Source organism: Podarcis liolepis (assembly GCF_965112155.1).
Source record: "Podarcis liolepis genome assembly, chromosome: 13".
Taxonomy (NCBI): domain Eukaryota; kingdom Metazoa; phylum Chordata; class Lepidosauria; order Squamata; family Lacertidae; genus Podarcis; species Podarcis liolepis.
The window spans coordinates 16,905,022-16,923,387 of NC_139573.1; the positions used below are offsets into that span (position 1 = coordinate 16,905,022).

The 18,366-nt window shown below is 44.5% G+C and overlaps 1 protein-coding gene across 5 annotated transcripts in view; it reads right to left on the reverse strand.

Moving 5' to 3' along the window:
- LOC310691221 (integrin alpha-X-like) overlaps positions 1–15,642 on the reverse strand; it is a 33,194-nt gene extending 17,552 nt beyond the window's left edge. For 2 of the 5 annotated variants that reach the window (XM_083470876.1, XM_083470875.1), the window contains exons 1-10: positions 15,267–15,642; positions 11,864–11,969; positions 10,387–10,490; positions 9,571–9,635; positions 9,277–9,391; positions 8,236–8,366; positions 5,105–5,238; positions 3,357–3,507; positions 2,450–2,600; positions 588–661 (exon numbers count right to left, since the gene is read on the reverse strand). In XM_083470876.1, the coding sequence (XP_083327002.1) occupies positions 588–661; positions 2,450–2,600; positions 3,357–3,507; positions 5,105–5,238; positions 8,236–8,366; positions 9,277–9,391; positions 9,571–9,635; positions 10,387–10,490; positions 11,864–11,969; positions 15,267–15,375 (1,140 nt within the window). In that variant the 5' untranslated portion in view covers positions 15,376–15,642. Of the gene's footprint in view, positions 1–587; positions 662–2,449; positions 2,601–3,356; positions 3,508–5,104; positions 5,239–8,235; positions 8,367–9,276; positions 9,392–9,570; positions 9,636–9,942; positions 10,194–10,382; positions 10,491–11,863; positions 11,970–13,323; positions 13,490–15,266 lie in introns of those variants that run through there. The other 3 variants (XM_083470877.1, XM_083470879.1, XM_083470878.1) reach the window with 3 other exon arrangements.
- Between the last annotated feature and the right edge of the window lie 2,724 nt (positions 15,643–18,366).

The following is an 18,366-nucleotide window of genomic DNA, read 5'->3' on the forward strand; positions in this document are numbered from 1 at the left end:
ATCCTGTGAATATTCACTTTTGGTTTTATAAGCAAGTTTCTGACTCTCAAAGTTGCAAGTAAGAGTATAGAAATATCTCTTGCGGCCATGTCCTCCCTCCATTATTCTTTAAGACAAGAACATCAGGCTATAAGATGAGCGCTGCTGGCCCATCTAATCCAGCATTCTGTTCTCACAGTAGCCAGCCAGATGCCTATGGAAAGCGTGTAAGCAAGACCTGAGCCCCAGAGCACTCTCTGAATACCAGCAACTGGTATCCAGAAGCATACCATCTCCAACTTTGTATTTCCTTTCACTGAGGAAAATAGGTCCATGCTGATGGAACAACAGAATACAGTAATAGAAATGGGATCATGCAGTTAATATATGAATATATTCTTCATTAACAAAAATCATTCTACTTGCAGGCATTTAGGACTCTCCTGGATTCTTCCTGCAGGCAGCTTTCTTCCTCCTGAGGTTGCTGAAGTACAACTGCCACTATCCCTGGCCATTGGCCATGCTGACTGGGGCAGATGGAATCTGTAGTTCAGCAAGATCTGGAAGAACAAAGATTCCACACACCCTACTCTGGGGGCCAGACTCACCCGAGTCAGTAAGGCACTGAATCCTTCCTGGGACATTTCCATCTGGAAGGAACTGCTGCTCTGGAATTGGGTACCTGCAAGGAAGCGTGGGAACAGGACACAGACAAATGGGAAGAGCACATAGGAGAGGTTATAAGAAACCCCTGTATTTGTATTGCCAAATTCCACCCAGGTGGAATCTACACAGATATAAAAAAAATGCTGTGAGAATGCTTTTTTTTTTTTTTTGAAAAATGCATTGAATTTGGCATAGCTCACTGTCACCATCTAGTGTCACATTTGTATATTGCACTTTACAACACATTTAAAACATTTTATTTGTAGCTGTATAGTACAGTCCACAATCTCCAAACTGTGAGAGGTTTCAGGGGTGCCAATGCACAACTCAGGTTTGGTTTCCCTAGAATGAAACTCACTGGAATCATAGAATTGTAAAGTTGGAAGGGACCACGAGAGTCATCTAGTCCAACCCCCTGCAATGCAGGGATCTTCTGTAAATCTGCGCCTGTCAAGAGTAATGCTGTAAGCCCCTCTAGTGTAGGCTCAGGTTGCATATATGTGTAAATAAACCACATATCATAAAGAAACCACAGTCTTCACTGTGGAAGTGGTGACATGGTTTTATTTACACTACAGGCTAAGTATAAGGTAAACGAGCTAATGGCATTAACACTCCAGTGGATCTTGCTCCCATATTAGATTTTAGGGCAGGGCGGGGCAAAGCCATGGCTTTGGACTCAACACAAAGAGAATTCAAGCCTCTGTGGCTCTTTCTCAGCCAGTTGAATATGAGATTGCCCCCCAGGTTTATTGTTTTCCTACACCTAATGACAGCACCATCTCCAGCCAGGGTGAGGGGAACTGCCCTCTTCAGCCCACTTTCTGAAAGCATCTCCACCTAGTAGTTTCTGTATCAACCAGTCTCTTGGATTCCTTAGTTAAGCAAAGTGATACCTAAGAAACTTGGCTAGAATCATTAAGTTAATAAAGAGACTGGCTTGCCCTTGTTGGAAGTCACTTTTCCTATATTAAAATATATACAAACACCAGTCTTGGAGGGATGACTTTTGACTAATCCCCCAATCCTATAACAATATATAGCATCCCACACAGTTAGAGGCCAAAGCTGTTCCCTGTTTTAGCAGCAGACACACCAGATGGCGCTATAGCAAGCATGAGGAACACGTGGACCTCCATATATGCTGTTGTATTCCAGGTCCTGCTTGTGGGCTTCCTCTAGGCCAGCCTTTCTCAACCTGTGGGTCCCCAGATGTTGTTGAACTACAACTCCCATCACCCCTAGCTAGCAAGGCCAGAGCTCAGGGATGATGGGAGTTGTAGTCCAACAACATCTGGGGACCCACAGGTTGAGAACCGCTGCTCTAGGCAAATGGTTAGGCACTATGAGAACAGAATATGGGACTATGGTATGATCCAGCAGGGCTCTTCTTATGTTCTTAACTCCCATAAGCCCAGCCAGCAAGGCCAAGCGTCCAACAACATCTGGAGAACCCAGGTTTCCCATCTGAAGCTTAGAGGACTTTCCTTTTGTATGACATATTGAGAGGTAGTATTCCAAGTGCAGGCTTTTAACCCTAGGAGATCTATGTTCAAGTTACACCTTTACAGCAAATAGCTCATTTATCTCAGTCACAGGTCTTCATCTGTAAAATGGGAATAATACTGACTCGCCGTATAGAGTGATTGCAAGGCCAAACAAAGTAAAGACCACAGACCCCTTTGCAAATTAGAAATGTCATATGATCATGGAATAAACCATTCTCAGTGATACACAGTTCCAGGCAAGGACTGGCAAAAGGGACTTCAGTGCCTCCTCTGAGTGCTAAGGTTCCTGTTATTACCTTCTATGGCAAAGATCTTATCCTGTAGCTGATCCTGGATGCCTTTCAGGGCATCAAAATTGTGCACTGCAAATACGTGCTCATTGTCAGGTTCAGAAGCGATGGCATTCAGCTCTTCCCTGGCACGTTGAGTTGAGAAAGCATTGCCAACCTTCATCAGACGGAAGAGAGAAAAGATGTGAGCATTTGGTCCCTATGCAGGTGAGCAATCCACTTGGCAGGAGGGCAGGTAACTGAACTAGCACCCTACATCTCTATGAATTTTATGTTCTAAGGGTATATCTGTACTTCAGACTTAGGGTAGATCTACAACATACATTTAAAGTACATTCAAACACCATTGCTTCCACCAATGAATTCTGGTAAATGTAGCTTGTTATGGGTGCTGGAAGCTGTAGCTCTGGGAGAAGATAACCATAATTCCCAGGATTCTTTGGCAGAGGTCATGAGCATTAAATAGACGTTGAATGTGCTGTAAACATATGGTGTGGATCTGCCCTTAGACCAATTTCATGAGGAAGTCCTAGAAGTCTGAACAAGTGGGTGGTGCCAAGTAGGGAGGAGCAGGGGGGCAGAGCTCCCCCAAAATTTTCAGTGAAAGTCTGGACATTGGCTTAATTTCCAAAGAAGGGTACCAGTCAGTCATTACTATGATTTGAGCTTCTTAGCTGCAATTTCACTACTCCTACTTCAACAGGGGGTTAGGTGGGGTTGGTAAGCAATGTGAGCAGGGGCACAGCCACAACTATAAAGCATAATGAGTTAAATGCTCAGGAAATGTGAAATTAGCACTGCCAACAAGAAAGGCTATAAACATCCAAATAAAAGCAATTAAATAACTGATTTTGTGGAAATTCACATACAGTACTGTTTAGTAAACCTAGAAGACTCCTTGCAGAATCCTCACCCCAATAGCATAACGGATAATCCCTGCTTGTTCAGCCTCTGGCACCACATTCCAATACTGCAGTTGATCATTCTTTTGACCATCTGTTATCACAACAAGAATCTTGGTAGATCCATTTCTGGAGCCTTTCCTTGGGATAAAAATCTCCCTCCTTGGAAAGAGAAGAGAACTGGATAAGGACTTCATTGTTTGCATTTCCCTAAAGCAGCCTAGAGGAGAAAACAAGAGGGGATAGAGTAAAGATGTAACGCTGGGGAGGAGAACCTGTTTCCCTCCAGCTGTTGCTAGCCTATAGCTCTCCTCATTCATCACCATTGGCCATGTTGGCTGGGGCTAATGTCCAGCAACATATGGAGGACCACAGAGTGCCCATCTCTGAGGGCAACCTCTTTAAAAACAGGCTTCATGCATTGAACTTAAAGGGGGGGGTCTTACTGTATCAAAAATTGCTTCCTAATACAAATGTGAAAGCCTAATTGATGATGTTCAAATGTTTCCTCAGTTTTCTCTCTCATGTGCACACTGATCAGGCATTAACTTAAAGTGCTTCCCCAGCAGACATATAGTGTGGAATTGCCATTCTTCATCCACTCACTTTTTGTGGTGCATCCACACATTGCCTAATCTAGTCATTGCCATCTAGTATTTTCCCCGCAGTTCTTCCAGTTTTCTCTAGACAACAGAAAGTCTGACTTTTCCTAAAAGTAGCTTTCCCAGAAGGGAAAAATAGCAGAATTTCCACAAGTGTAAATGCCTTTAGTGCTATTCTTATCCTCTCTAAAAAGGCAGAGTTTAGACATGGGCAGCGACATAGTGTGAAGAAGATCCTGTGAGAGCTCAGCACACGTTCATTACATCAGAAGTGTGAAACCTTTTGCAGACTGAGGGCCAAATTGTTTTCTGAGAAACCTTCCAACGTCCACGCCTCTGGCCCTGTCCATCACTAGCGTGTGGCCCCTGAAAGACTGCCCAGAAGGGATTGTGGCTGCTAGAGGGACCACAAAAGAGTCCCTCCCAATATTGGTTGGGGGCCTGAGCCACCATCCCAGGGATGATCAGGTAAAAGCTGATTGATAATGGGAGATGTACAGCCGGTTTACTAGGACTTAGCAACCAACTGCACAATCTTAAGAACATAAGAACAGCCTGCTGGATCAGGCCAGTGACCCATCTAGTCCAGCATCCTGTTCTCACAGTGGCCAGCCAGATGCCTATGGGAAGCCTGCATGCAGGGCCTGAATGCAACAGTGCACTCTCCACTTGTGATTCCCAGCAACTGGCATTCAGAAGCATACTGTCTCTCACCATGGAAGCCAGGCATAGTCACTGTTGCTTGCATTGATCGAGCATGAATTTGTTTTGCTTGCTGTGTCTAGGGAGCAAAGTTTTTCTGTGGATCTAAGCTAACTGAACTGAGCTGAAAGCTAAAGTTTGTAAAGAGATAGAGAGAGAGTGGGAGATAGTGATGAAGCTGAGAGTGAAGAGGATGAGCCCTAAACAGCAAGCTTCTAGTTCTTCTCCCAGCCTGTAATATTAATGAACTGTTGGGACACCTTTTGAATTTAATTTTTTTTGTTTGATATTGGACCACAATGATGTTGGAACATCTTAAAAACTCTTCACAGGTCTCTAAGCTAGCAATTCATTCTGATAACAGAACTGAACCATTACTCATGCCTAGTTTGTGCCTAAAAGGGGAAGAGATGGAGCAAGCTGTTTCTGCAGAGAAATAAGGTTCTTGAACATACACAACTTTTCTGATGGCAGTGGCTGTATAGGTCATGCCGCGATTTTGTGTGATACCCAAGACATTATTAGAAGGATCTGGAGCATTGAAATCAAAGTGTTCTGTGAAGCCAGTGGAATACTGTGCCAGGGCAAACTAACAAGAGAAAGACAAAAAAGGGAGTTAATGAATAGGGCTACCTGGTCTTCAGAGGTCCAAGAAGCAATCCTATACCCTCTTACTTGGGAAGAAGCCCCACTGAACTCAACAAGACAATTACTTCTGATTAGAACATAGTAGATTACACTGTAAGAGACCCTTAGTGAGTGAAACCTGGGAGCTGGCTGAAGTAGCAGGCCAAGCCCCTCGGAGTGTGATAGGTTAAGGTCTTGTCCACACTTCCATTTGTGCCACAGGTTCTAGGCACAGGTCTGTGATTTGTAGGCACAGGTATGAGTGGGGTTTTTTGGTTTTTTGTTTTGTCCCACCTGTTTCCCACCAGAAAACCCTCTGTTTGCCACTGAATCTAAGGAAGTGTTTGGCTTTTAAACATTTGCTCTGATTCAGCAGTAAAACATGGGTTTCCCCAGGGAAGGTGCAGAGACACAAAAAAAAGTGCTTGGACACAGATCTGGAAAGCCTGAACCTGTGCCTAGAAAGCACAGAGCAAAGGTAAGTGTGGATAAGCTCTGAGGTTGACTCTTCAGGGGAGGTATGGGAAACCTTTGGCACCTCAGATGTTGCTAAACTACAACTCCAAACAGCACCAGCAAGCATAACCAATGCCTGGGGATGGTGGGAGTTATAGTTCAGCAACATCTGGAGGACTAAAGGTCCCCACACCTCCAGGTCCTCGGGCAGCGCTCTGTCACATGATCTCATAACGAGTCCTTTTAACCAGAGAATAGAAGCTGGAAATTTCTGCATGCAAAGCCTGCTGCCCCACCACTGACAGAGGGCCTTGCATGCGCCACAAGCAACACTTGCAGGATTGTCCAACTTCACAATTAACATGTGGTATTAGTGCAGTTTCCTGCACAGGGTTCACAGCTGGGCGGGAAACCAGTTACTTTCATCAACAGCAAAAACACCCCTTTCCCTCTTGCATTCACAAGTGACAGAGGGCTGGTTAACAGAGTGTCCTGCTAATTGACATTGTAGCCTACCCAAAAAGTGATTTTCTGTGGTGGCATTGCACCAGGGGTGGAGGAAGGGGGGTGAGATGGGTGCAGGCTGCCCTAGGTGCCACCACTGAGGGGGGTGACAAAATGCTGGGTGGCACTCACTGCGGGGCCTGCAGTGCGCCCGAGCCATGCATCTCTCCTGGGAGAGATGTGGTGGCTTGGGCGCATGCAGGCTCTGCACTGTCCAAACAGTCCGCCCACTGCCTCCCCCCCCCAGCTGTGGGTAGCTGAGCAGGAGGAGGCAGGCAGACTCTGGAGGCCCCACGGTGCGCCCCGCCCCTATGGGCGACTCACCCTGCCCCTGGGCACACCGCCCCAGGCGCCCAAACGGCGCCCAAACAGCTTCCTCCGCCGCTGCATTGCACAGAGAAAAAGGTAATGTTGAGCTGTTTCTATACTTGGAAGTGGAATGAGGTGGCAAAATGGATTGTACCACTTTCAGGCTACAAATTTGGGGATTCCACTTTTTATTGTGAACACAAACACAGAGCACCCAGCAAACAAAATATGAGCACAGCTGGAAGAAATATTCTAGCCTCGCCCTTTGAATGCTATGCTGGCTTTCTGTTTGCAGGGAGGGAGTTTAATTTTAAAGTAGGTGTTGTTGGACTCACATGGCCATCAGTCCTAGCTAGCATGGGATGATGAAAGTTGCAATCATGGATTTCCTCACTATGGCTTTAAAGGCTCCTTGCAGTTTTGTCCAATAACATACAGAGGGAGCTAGGCTTAGGAAAAATCCCACCTGTGGCTTCTGCTGTATCACAGAGGGTGTTCTTCATGCATGCAAGTTTTTCATAATATCTGTGCAACATGAAGTCCATATCCCCACCGACATTTAATCAGGATTTACTCTTTCCATAGAAAATAAATTAAATTAAAAACAAACTTGTTGCTATCAATCCATCTGCAATATATTAACAATCTGTTTGCAATATTATGTCCCTATACATGAACTTTGCCAAGGAAACTCTGGGATGTTTTGCCACTGCAGACACATTTCAATGTCACATCAGGAAGCCAGTAATTCTGTATGCTGGTCCCATTCAATCTATCAAGATGGAAGAAACCCAAACATGAGATTGTGGGGGTAAAGATGAGGCAGTGACAGATCATCTGGCATGCAGCTCTAGCTTTCAATTCACTGATAACATATGACAGCCACATGAACATTAAAAAGAGAATGCAATGCAATGCCATGCATGCTACTTAGATCCTTTGATTTTAATGAGTCTACTCTGAGCATGATTAACTGGATCTCACCCAGAGTTCAAAGCACATTCTGAATTCTCTAAACCACTTTTAAAGTTATGTGTCTGCACACAGCAGGCACGTCCCAAACCTAGTTTGTTTTCTGTATAAAATTGGAGACACAGTTTCACTCTAACACCCCAAAAGGATTACATTTAGAGTAAGGAAACAAACTGTCTGCTCTCAAAAGAGCCCACCGCCAATATGTTTCTACATGTCACTATTCTGGCTAACAACTCCTCAACCCACCTAAAAACCACAAACTCAAACTAGCAACTCATGCAGATTTGCAATAGATAGCCTTCTCCAAGGAGAGAGATTTGCTGTGCCTCTGCACTGGGACTGACTGGTGGATGTAACTACAGCCAGCCAATGGTGCAATGGAAAAACCTTTGGAAGGAGGCAAGAATGAAATGAAGATTTATGCAAAGATGCAGCAGGCAGCGTTATCTGTGGGTGAGTGCTTTGCACTCACAAAAAAAACTCTCATGCTTAAAATAATGCATTTAGTACACTTGCAAAAGCCCTCCTACTAGTTGGTGGAGCCAGGAATGTAGGTTTTATTTGAGGAACTGAAGTGTTGCCAATACCCACAGCTAACAGAAGGTGCCTACATGGGGCCAGTGCTGGTCTTCCTCCCCCCAGGAAAGGACTGGCCTCCCAAAACACAATAAGATTGCATGATGGTGCCCTCCAGCACCCCCCTTGTGTCCATTACCCGTGTGTTCCTGCCAGACAACCTCTTGATGACCTCAGAGACAAACCACTTCATTCTTTCGAAGTCCTGGTTACTCACGCTGCCTGAGCCATCAATCAAGAACACAATATCTGTTGGGTGGGTAGTGCATTCTGGGGGATACATAAAGGAACATTTCAATCTACCTTATATGCAGTGGTGTGGTGGTAAATTCTGAAAGCTCATCATGACAGCCCCCCACAGCCACACCACCAAAGAGAGTTTATGAACTCCCCAAAGGAGAGTCCAAAAATGCAGGCAGCTGAGTTGATCCATTCTTACACACACACATGCGCACACCAAAGTTCAACAATACATAGCTTAATACCCAATTCATTAGGATCAGCACAACTTCAATCCTATGCACAGTTTCCTAGGAGTGATCACTATTAAGCAAACCAACTTAATTTTCACTTCCTGAAACAATTGCAAACCAAAACATGCCATCCTTCTAAACTTGCACTTCTCCAAATTTTGCAGTGCAGTTCTCCAACCAAGCAATGTGTACATAAATGTGTATATTAGGGGAAAGTGTGCATAAAAATACATATATGAATGAAAATAACATGTAAAATGCATTAAATAGGTAAAATTGCTTGCAAAAATGTGTACAGTGGTACCTCGGGTTACATACGCTTCAGGTTACATACGCTTCAGGTTACACACTCCACTAACCTAGAAATAGTGCTTCAGGTTAAGAACTTTGCTTCAGGATAAGAACAGAAATCGGCGGCGCAGCGGCAGCAGGAGGCCCCATTAGCTAAAGTGGTGCTTTAGGTTAAGAACAGTTTCAGATTAAGTACGGACCTCCAGAATGAATTAAGTACTTAACCCGAGGTACCACTGTATATTAGGAGAAATCCACGCTAAAATGCTGAAATTAGGACTTTGAAACACACAAATACACACAGACAGACAGACAGAGAGAGAGAGAGCACTATGGCAATAAGGAGAACTCAACTTGAAATTAGCAAATTGAGAGTCCAAGAGCAATTGACAGATTCACTCATCCCAAGGTCTCACCTGGTAAGATCTCTGGAAATTGCTGGAACTTTTGGAGCTTTTGATCCAGAAGGAAACAGTAGCCGTTCAGATACGTGTTTGTTCCACAGGCCCTGTGTACTGTGGGGCCGCACACCTTCCAAGTGAACAAAGAGGGAGTTTTCATGATATGTTCAAATTTGATGAGTATGCTATTTGACTAGGAGAGGATTTTAATCTGGGCCCATTCAAACTCAATTATTTCCCTCCAACAATGCCGATTTCCCACCAGAGTGCCGAGAGAGAGAGAGAGAGAGAGAGAGAGAGAGAATTTACCAAGATTTGAGAATCCCTGGCAGCCAAGGACAGACCAAGGGACATATTGACAGCATCTATAGGCCCTGAAAGAAATAATAGTAATCATGCTGAGATTATTAATCATTAAGAAGGGAGAAGAACAACTATATTAACTCAGTGGCAGAGCATTTGCTTTGCACTCAGAAGGTATCAGGTTCAATCCCCAGCATCTCCAGGTAGGGCTAGGAAAGAACCTTCTCTGAAACCCTGTACAGCAGCTACCAGACAGTACTGAGGTAGATTGATAGGTCCTTGCCCTAAGGGGCTTACAATCTAAAAACAGGTGCAGGGAAACAACAGAGGGCATGGGGAAATGGAAACAGAGATAAACAGGGGGAGACAACCTGGTACCTTCCGGATGCTGTTGGGCAGCAAGTCCTGTCATCCCTGGCCACTGACCATTCTGATTGGGACTGATGGGCATTGGAGTCCAACAACATCTGGTGGTCATCAGGTTGGCAAAGGCAGCTTTATAGCAATCTCAGATCTGTAGGGAAGCCTCGCTCTGACCTCAGGCTACTATAGCCTTACAATTTAGAAACTATTCTCACTTCCTCCTCTTTGTCGCTTCCCACTCACTTTTCTTGAACTGAAACTCAGACATCCTACCTCTCTCAGACAATCCAGTCCCAAATTCTGTAAAAAAAACACCTTACTCACTCCTGCAACAGCGACCACAAGCCCAGGCTACCCTGACTCCATACCTCCCTCTCCCCTCTCTCTGAGAGAACCTGGACCACCATTTGGCTTTTCCCAGATAGGACCAGCTTCATTTGAAACTTAGAAGTTACCTACGTTGGATGCTAATCTCCGTACAGGCACTTGAACTGTAGGTGCACCGGTAAAGTTTACCAATTTCGTTCACTCGTCCATGCTGAAGTGGGGCACCGACAAGCACCCTGAGGTGAGGGGGGCAATAGGCAGGTGATTAGTATCTACACAGTGACTATGATGTAACCTGAGCCAGGTGTGGGGAACCTTTGGCCCTTCAGATGTTTCCACAATTCCCATCACCACTGATCATTGGTCATGTTTGCTGGAGGCTGTTGAGAGTTGTAGTTCAGCAGCATCTGGAAGGCCATGGGCTCCCCAGTCCTGCCCTAAGCAAAGAAAGAAAAGACAGTGCTCTGCCAAAAGGAGCTCACGAGACAACAAAGAGAGAAGGGAGAGAAGGGAGTGGCCAGCCAAGAAAACAAAGAATGAACTTGAGCCAAACCAGTTACTTTGCTTCAGCTGAGAAACAGCACTAAGGCATCAGGCCAAAAGCTGCTCAGACAAGGTGGGCTTGGGAGGGAGAGGGAAGTATGGGTGGTGGTGGGGGGGATTCCATGCATACAGGTAGGGGTGCAAGCGAAATTACATTCAATTTGCATTTTAATAAGAAATGACCTAATTCACATTTCTTGAACCAATACATGGACTGAAATGCAGCTATCCTTCACAATTCACATGTCTCAAAATTTCACAATGCAGTCCTCCATTAAAGTAATGGGTAGAATTCAAAGTAGCACTAAGGAAATAACTCCATCAGTGCGAGCATTTTTGCTTGCCTGATGGAACAATCTCCCCCCGCCTCACTCCACACACTGTTCTGGGGGTTTTCCAACCCCATCTCTGAGCCAATGTGGGGGGGGGGTATGGAGGAAGAGAGGGGAAAGAACCATCACACTATCAGGACTTGTTGCACTGACTCCCACCAGTGCAACTATTTAGTTGAATCTATCCCAACATGCACAATAATGCATATAAAAGGGGGAAGTGTGCATAAAAAGCCACACATTCATGAAAATGCAGTTCCTAGTATTAGTCAAAGCTGCATGGGGAAATGTGATTATTAGAACTTTGCACCATAGTGTTGAAGAGAGAGAGAGAGAGAGAGAGAGAGAGAGAGAGAGAGAGAGAGAGAGAGATGTAGACTGCTACAGAATTTAAGATTGGAGAAATGAGAAACAGAAATTGAAATGAACAGATTCATCCATCCCTATAGACAGAATAGCACGAAAGAATCTTAACAGTCATTCAGGAGAAAAGGAAAAACGTGAAGCAACTGTGGGTGGTGGAGCTGAAGAAATATAGGTTGCAAGTAGGGAAGGAAAGCCTAGGAAGTTAGGGGTCAGGTCAGGCCACTGAAAATGTCACAATGCATACAAAAAGTGTTGCCTTGCTGTTTTTGTTCCCCAGTGCCATTTGCCATTTTTTTCATCTTCCTTCCGAGCCCTCCTCCTATGTTCCCAGTAACCCTGTCCCTGACACCAAATCAGCTTCCTCTTACTCATTCCTGGTCTGTGCCACACTGCTCCCAAAGCTCTGAGTTCTTATTTGAAAGATGGTTGGTGTAGCCACATCCACGCTAAATCCGCAGCACCACGACACCAGCACTGCAAGAGTTAAAGGGACTCTCAGTACACCACTTACACACACACAACCCATTCCAGATTGATTTTTTTTAAAAAAAAAATTTTGTCTTTTCCAGATACAACAAGAAAAGTGAGGACCCATACCCCACAAGAGGGTACATCAAAGTTACTGCTGTAAGGTGTTTAGATAGGTCATCATTACACATACTAGTTGAAGGTTTATTTCTATAGATCTCCATGAGATGCTGGAGGCCTCTATTCATGCTCATTTTGAGATACGTAAGAAATAAAGATAAATCAAGTTGGATAAAAGGCATCTGTAACAAACGAACATTTGTCAATTTGCCCATGAAAATCAAGTCCCAAAGTTTTTCCAGCCAAGCCTCAAATCTGTATCCAAGGAATACCAATAGTTGGTTATAGTATGCTGTGGTGCAACAGTCATGAGACGAATAATAAAGTCCTTATGGAAAAGTCTGAGGCATCTGAATCAACCCCTCCAGGTTAATTAACCCAGAACAATTACTATTGTTGCTCAGCATTGGAATTGAGTCAAGGCTCAGATCCAGACTTCAATCTAGTCTGAAGACAATGTATTAAGGCAGGGCAGTTAACAGCATGGTTGGCCCTCCAGATTTTGCTGGACAACAACTCCCATCATCCATGGGATGATGCTACCTGGGACTGATGGGAGTTGGAGCCCAACAACATATGGAGGGCACCACATTGGTTATCCCTGGAGCATGTAATGAAATACTAAAGTCAAAGGCAAGTCCTCATGGAGCTGAAAGCAATTGGTCTGGGGAATGCATGCTGAAGGAAATTATTTACAGTAATTCAAATTTACATTCCTACAGGAATCTCAAAAGGTTGCTACAAGCAGGGCCAATTTTTGTTTTTTGATTTTTTTTAAAAAAAACTTTCCAGTTCTCATCAAAATTGCCCAATTTTTCTCACATTCTATTCATTTGATTGTGCATAGCTTCTCTCTTGGATGGAGAGAACACACAAAGGACAGAGTTAAGGTCAGAGTTGCCCCTACTCTGCAGCACGGTCATTGCGTGAATTGTGTGTTTGTGGAGCAAGTGAGGCTAGAGCAAATTTATTTCAAACAATGAAGCCGTTTCAAGCAGGTGAAAAGAAGTAGCAGGAAGCTGCTTCTTTTTTTTAATGCTGCTTCCGTAGAATGCAAAGAGACAATAACTTTGACTACCATTCAGGGTTATTGTTTTGCAACTAGGTTTCACAAGAAATAGATACACTTTGTATTTTTCTGATCTCAATTTGGACCGAGCAGGTTGCTTTTTAAAAGATTTGGATGAGCACCCACCCACCCCAGTTCACACCCTCAGACTCCCTTGCTGTTATCACTTACCTGTGCCCAGGTAAAAAAGAAGTGCTGGGAGATCCATGCCTAGTATTATTTAGACTGGGATGAAATGACCAGTGGAGAAAAGAGTAGAAACGCAGGGAGCCCAGCAGGCGATGGAGCTGCTTTGAAGGTAACTGGCAGCTAAACAGCTGAATACATAAAGTACAGAAGTGCAACTTTATCTGATACAGAGTCTGAGAAGAAAGCCCAGCCCTCAAGGGGAGGGGGGTGGACTAGAACAGATTGTGTGAGTCAGAAAGTGTGGCTACTGGAAGGGGGTGGGAAAATGAGCGAAATGGAAAGCCAACAAGATCAGAGGCCAAAGAAGAGAGGGCCCTGAACTGCCGTGTTAATAAAAGGAGGCTTTTTAAAACCACCGGCAGCTTACGCTTGATGAGAAAAATTGGACCTGCTTGTTGAATTCTCTCACACACATGCAACTAGTTGTTGTGTTTTATACAGGAAGTTTAACAACAAAATTGAAAGAAAAAGGAAACATCAAAAACTCACATTAAAAATATAATGACATCCATCTCAGTTTAAACATACTAAGCCCCATTTGCACTGTACATTTAAAGCAGTAAGGTAAAGGTAAAGGGACCCCTGACCATTAGGTCCAGTCGTGGACGACTCTGGGGTTGTGGAGCTCATCTCGCTTTTCTGGCTGAGGGTGCCGGTGTACAGCTTCCGGGTCATGTAGCTAGCATGACTAAGCCGCTTCTGGCGAACCAGAGCAGCGCACGGAAATGCCGTTTAGCTTTTCGCCAGAGCGGTACCTATTTATCTACTTGCACTGCGCACTTTCAAACTGCTAGGTTGGCAGGTGCAGGGACCGAGCAACGGGAGCTCACCTCGTCGTGGGGATTCAAACCACCAACCTTCTGATCAGCAAGCCCTAGATAGCATACCACTTTAAACACTTTATATCTTTCCCCAAGGAATCCTGGGAACAGTAGCTTTTTAAGGGTGCTGAGAATTGTTAGGAGACCCTTGTCCCGTTCCCCCTCCCCAAAGAGTGGTTTAACAATCAACCCCTCTTTCCAGGGAACACTGCATGAGCAGATGGGCAGCTGGAGAACTTGTAAAGAATTGCAGTCAGCAGTGCAGTAGAAAGAGCCTTTGATTGTTCAGAAGCCAGCCAGCGGGGGAGACATGGGAGAGCTTGAGGAGGAAAAAAGTGCCTCAGAGAAGGCTGAACTACAGGCTTGAGGTGAGAGGTGAGAGTTGCTGCTGATAGATTTCTTCACTCCATATGAAGAAAAAGGTCAAGAGGAGAAGTTGGAGGTGTGTGCCTCTGCAAGCAGCCAGCATCTGGACAAGTGGCTGTGTAAGAGAAAGGTCAAGAGGAGAAGTTGGAGGCATGTGCATGTGCAAGAGGTGACTGGGAAGAGGAGTTGCCTTCAAAAACCTTCTTTGAATCTCCAGCACTAGTAGAATCTGTGTTGTCAGTGCATCTTCAGCTCAGGGGGCCACATCCACGCCATACTTTTAAAGCACATGGCTTTTTTTGCTAAAGAACCCTGAGAACTGTTGTTTGTGAAAGGTGGTGGGAGTTGTAGTTCTGTGGTGAGTAAACTACAGTTCCCAGGAGACTTTGGAGAAAGCTATTTGCTTTAATTGTGCACTGAATAAGTTTTAAGGTGTGGGTGTGGCTAAGGTCTCACTGACTCAAAGCCCTCAGTAAAAGTACAGAACCCCCGCCCCAGCCATGGGAGCCAAATTCTAGAAGACAAGGTCCCTTCCCCCCGCAATAAAATACTTGAGAGGGCTGCCCCCCCCAAGAGTTGGTGAGCATTGTCATTCAAATGGTCACATGCACTGCATCATGTGATTGACTGGGGGGGGCTTAATTGGGCCCTCCAATTGGCACCCCTTTCACCCCAATGCCACTGGAGTCAATAGCTCCTGAAACTGGCTGGGTTCTTTTAAACATAGGCTTCACTTACATTCTGAGCTGTCCAGGATGTTACCTTCTTTGCTTCTTTTGCCTTCTCTAAATTTGATGTATTCTTTCCCTGAATTTTCTGTGAACTCTGACTCACTGAATAGTCTCATTGGAGCTCAGCCTGACCTTGTTCCATTGGACCTCTCTGCTTATTGACTTTGCACTCCTGGAGCCTGACCCCCAGTTGGCCCAGTCTTACTTCCTAGACTGAAATTGGACTTCCAGGATATTATTTTGTATACTCATTATCTTTTTCACACCCACACACCACTGGGGCTGGAACTCCTCAGCCCACGACCCCCTACCCAGAATGGAACATTGACCTGTCCTTAGGCCACATTTGCCTCACACATTTAAAGTAGTAAAGCAGCATTCCACATTAATAATAATAATAATAATAATAATAATAATAATAATAATAATAATATTTTCTATTTATATCCCGCCCTCCTCAGCCGAAGCCGGGCTCAGGGTGGCTAACAACAATCAAATAATCAAACAGTCAAATAGTCACACAATCTAAAAATATTTCATTATAAAAATTAATTAAATCAAATTGATGGCAACCAATTAAGCAAAATTCTATGCAGGTTGCCAGAGGAGGGAGTCAGGCTGCGCCCTGACCAAAGGCCTGGCGGAACAACTCTGTCTTGCAGGCCCTGCGGAAAGATGTCAGGTCCCGCAGGGCCCTGGTCTCTTGTGACAGAGCATTCCACCAGATAACATTAACAGCTTCCTCCAAAGAATCTGGGGAACTGTCGTTTGTTAAAGAGTAGCTAGAAGACCCTGTTGTGCCACCAGCCCCCGTCTGTGCGATGAGATGCTCTGGCAGTCCCTGCAACCCTCTGCACCACCTTCCCTCTCTTAATAAGATGTACACCTATGAGCTGGCTTTTGGATGGGCAGTTCACGAATCCCCCTTTATTCCTGCTGCCACCACAGATAACATATATCTGAATACTCCACCTCTAGCCTAGCCAAATGAGAAGTAGGTAGTGTCATGCAATTAATTTCTTAAACATAAATGATAAACAATGCTTATATAATCACTTGGTGTACATAAGCATATGGTTTCAATTCCTCTTTCTCTTTTTCATTGCTTTGTTTTGTATGCAGCACTGGCTTCTATATTACTGTTCCTGTCAGGGCCGGCGCATCCCATTTTGCCACTTGAGGCGAAATGGGAAGTGCCGCCCTGCCCTGCCGCCATGCCACACAGCCTGCCCTGCCGCCTCTGGCATTGCTTCACCCCACCTCAGGGGTGGGCCATGTCTGGTTCCTCTACTAACTAACCAGCCCTGCTTCACACCCACGGCCAACTCTCCTCCCACCCTCATTCTGCTCTTAACTGAACTCTCAACTGACTCTCAACTGCCAGCATTCAAATTCCTTTTCAAAACTCCCATCCAATCAGCATGCACCACCAACATTCCAAACTCACTCCCCCCCCCCACCTTACTTCACCTTAATTCTTCCAACAGGCTTCCCTTTACATTTACCTCAGTTACACTATTGTTACACACAATATTATATACCAGAACCTCACAGACCTCTGTTGCTCTTGTACAGCTGCAATTCCCAGAATGGTTTAACAGTCAATCCCTCTTCCCAGGGAACTCTGGGAATTGTACCTCTGTGAAGGGCAAAGTGCTGTCCCAGCAACCTGGCTTTATTCTCCATTGGCTTCTACCAATATAAGTGACTTCCTGCGTACATTTCTTCCCAGGTCAGCCATTTCATATAATGGTTCACATCAATCAAACAAACCATAGTTGAGTTGCATCACTAAGTAGCAAGTCAGGGAAACCTATGGCCTTCCAGATGTTGCTCAACAGCAACTCCCATCATCCCTGGTTATTGGCCATGCAAGCTGGGGCTGATGGTGATTGTGGTTCAGCAACAGCTAGAGGACCAAAGGTTCCCCAGACCTGCTATATTGTTTTAAATCACACTTAATCCTTCCTCTCTGAGAGTATGGTCCACAGAGAATGATGCCTTTGATTGTTTCCTATAAAGCTGTCCAGTGTTGAAGCCTGCTGGTTTTTATCAAGGCTGTGGAACTGTCGCCAGAATTTCCTGGAAGCAAAATTAAAGTTTTGGCAACACAACATTTCTGACGGTGTGAGTTGCAAATAACCATGATAGCTCCTTATCAGCAAAGGTTCACCTAGTAAATTTCTGTGGGTCACAGACTGCTGCTGAAAAGCATAGGAGGTGGGCAGTTGATAAGCAATTTATTTTTAAAAAGGTCTGCTATCTATCTTAAACTGCCCACATTTAAAAACCACATTCATTTCCCCCCATTAATATTTTTATTGGTTTTCAGTTCCACTGTATCCACCTACTGCACACACCAACGTATAGGGATAACAGCAACATGGAAAGAAATGCCAAATATATGGTGTTAACTACATGGTCTTAGACTTGCTGGTGGCTTCTCTTTCTCTCTTTTGTTAGGTTCATGACTTGGCCATTATTAGCTTGGTTCCCCTTGATGGTTCCTCTCTCCCAGGTGGTTCCCTGGACAGGGAAAGCTGAGGCCAGCTACTTAAGGTCAAATTTCAGTTTAACCTTCCAAACATTAATTAATTCAAACTTTTATTTGACCCAAGTATTTAAGGGGATCTGGTCCCCCACAAACTCATAACAGTATGTTTTAAAGTTTTGTAAATTTTGCTGATTTTATCATTTCAGCTTTTTATAAACTGATTTGAGGGGTTGTTTTTTCCCCCAGTCAAGTGGTATGTAAATTTTTATGAAATAAATAAATGGGTTTTGAATTTTTCAAAGAACATGGAGAGGGGCTATCAGCGGAGACTCTAGACACCCATTCCCTGCCCCCAGAAACACACACACTGAAATCCTACAAACACACATAAAAGCCTACAGGCATAATATGGAAATGATTGCAGCTAATCCTAAAGCAGCAATCCTAACCTCTCTTATCTGGAAGTAAGCCCCATTGAACTCAATGAGACTTAGCTCTGAGTAGACATTGCAGCATACATACACATGCACACATAAACATAAACACAGGCCCCATATGCACTATACATTTAAAGCAGTGTTATACCACTTAAAACAGTTTTGGCTTCCCTCAA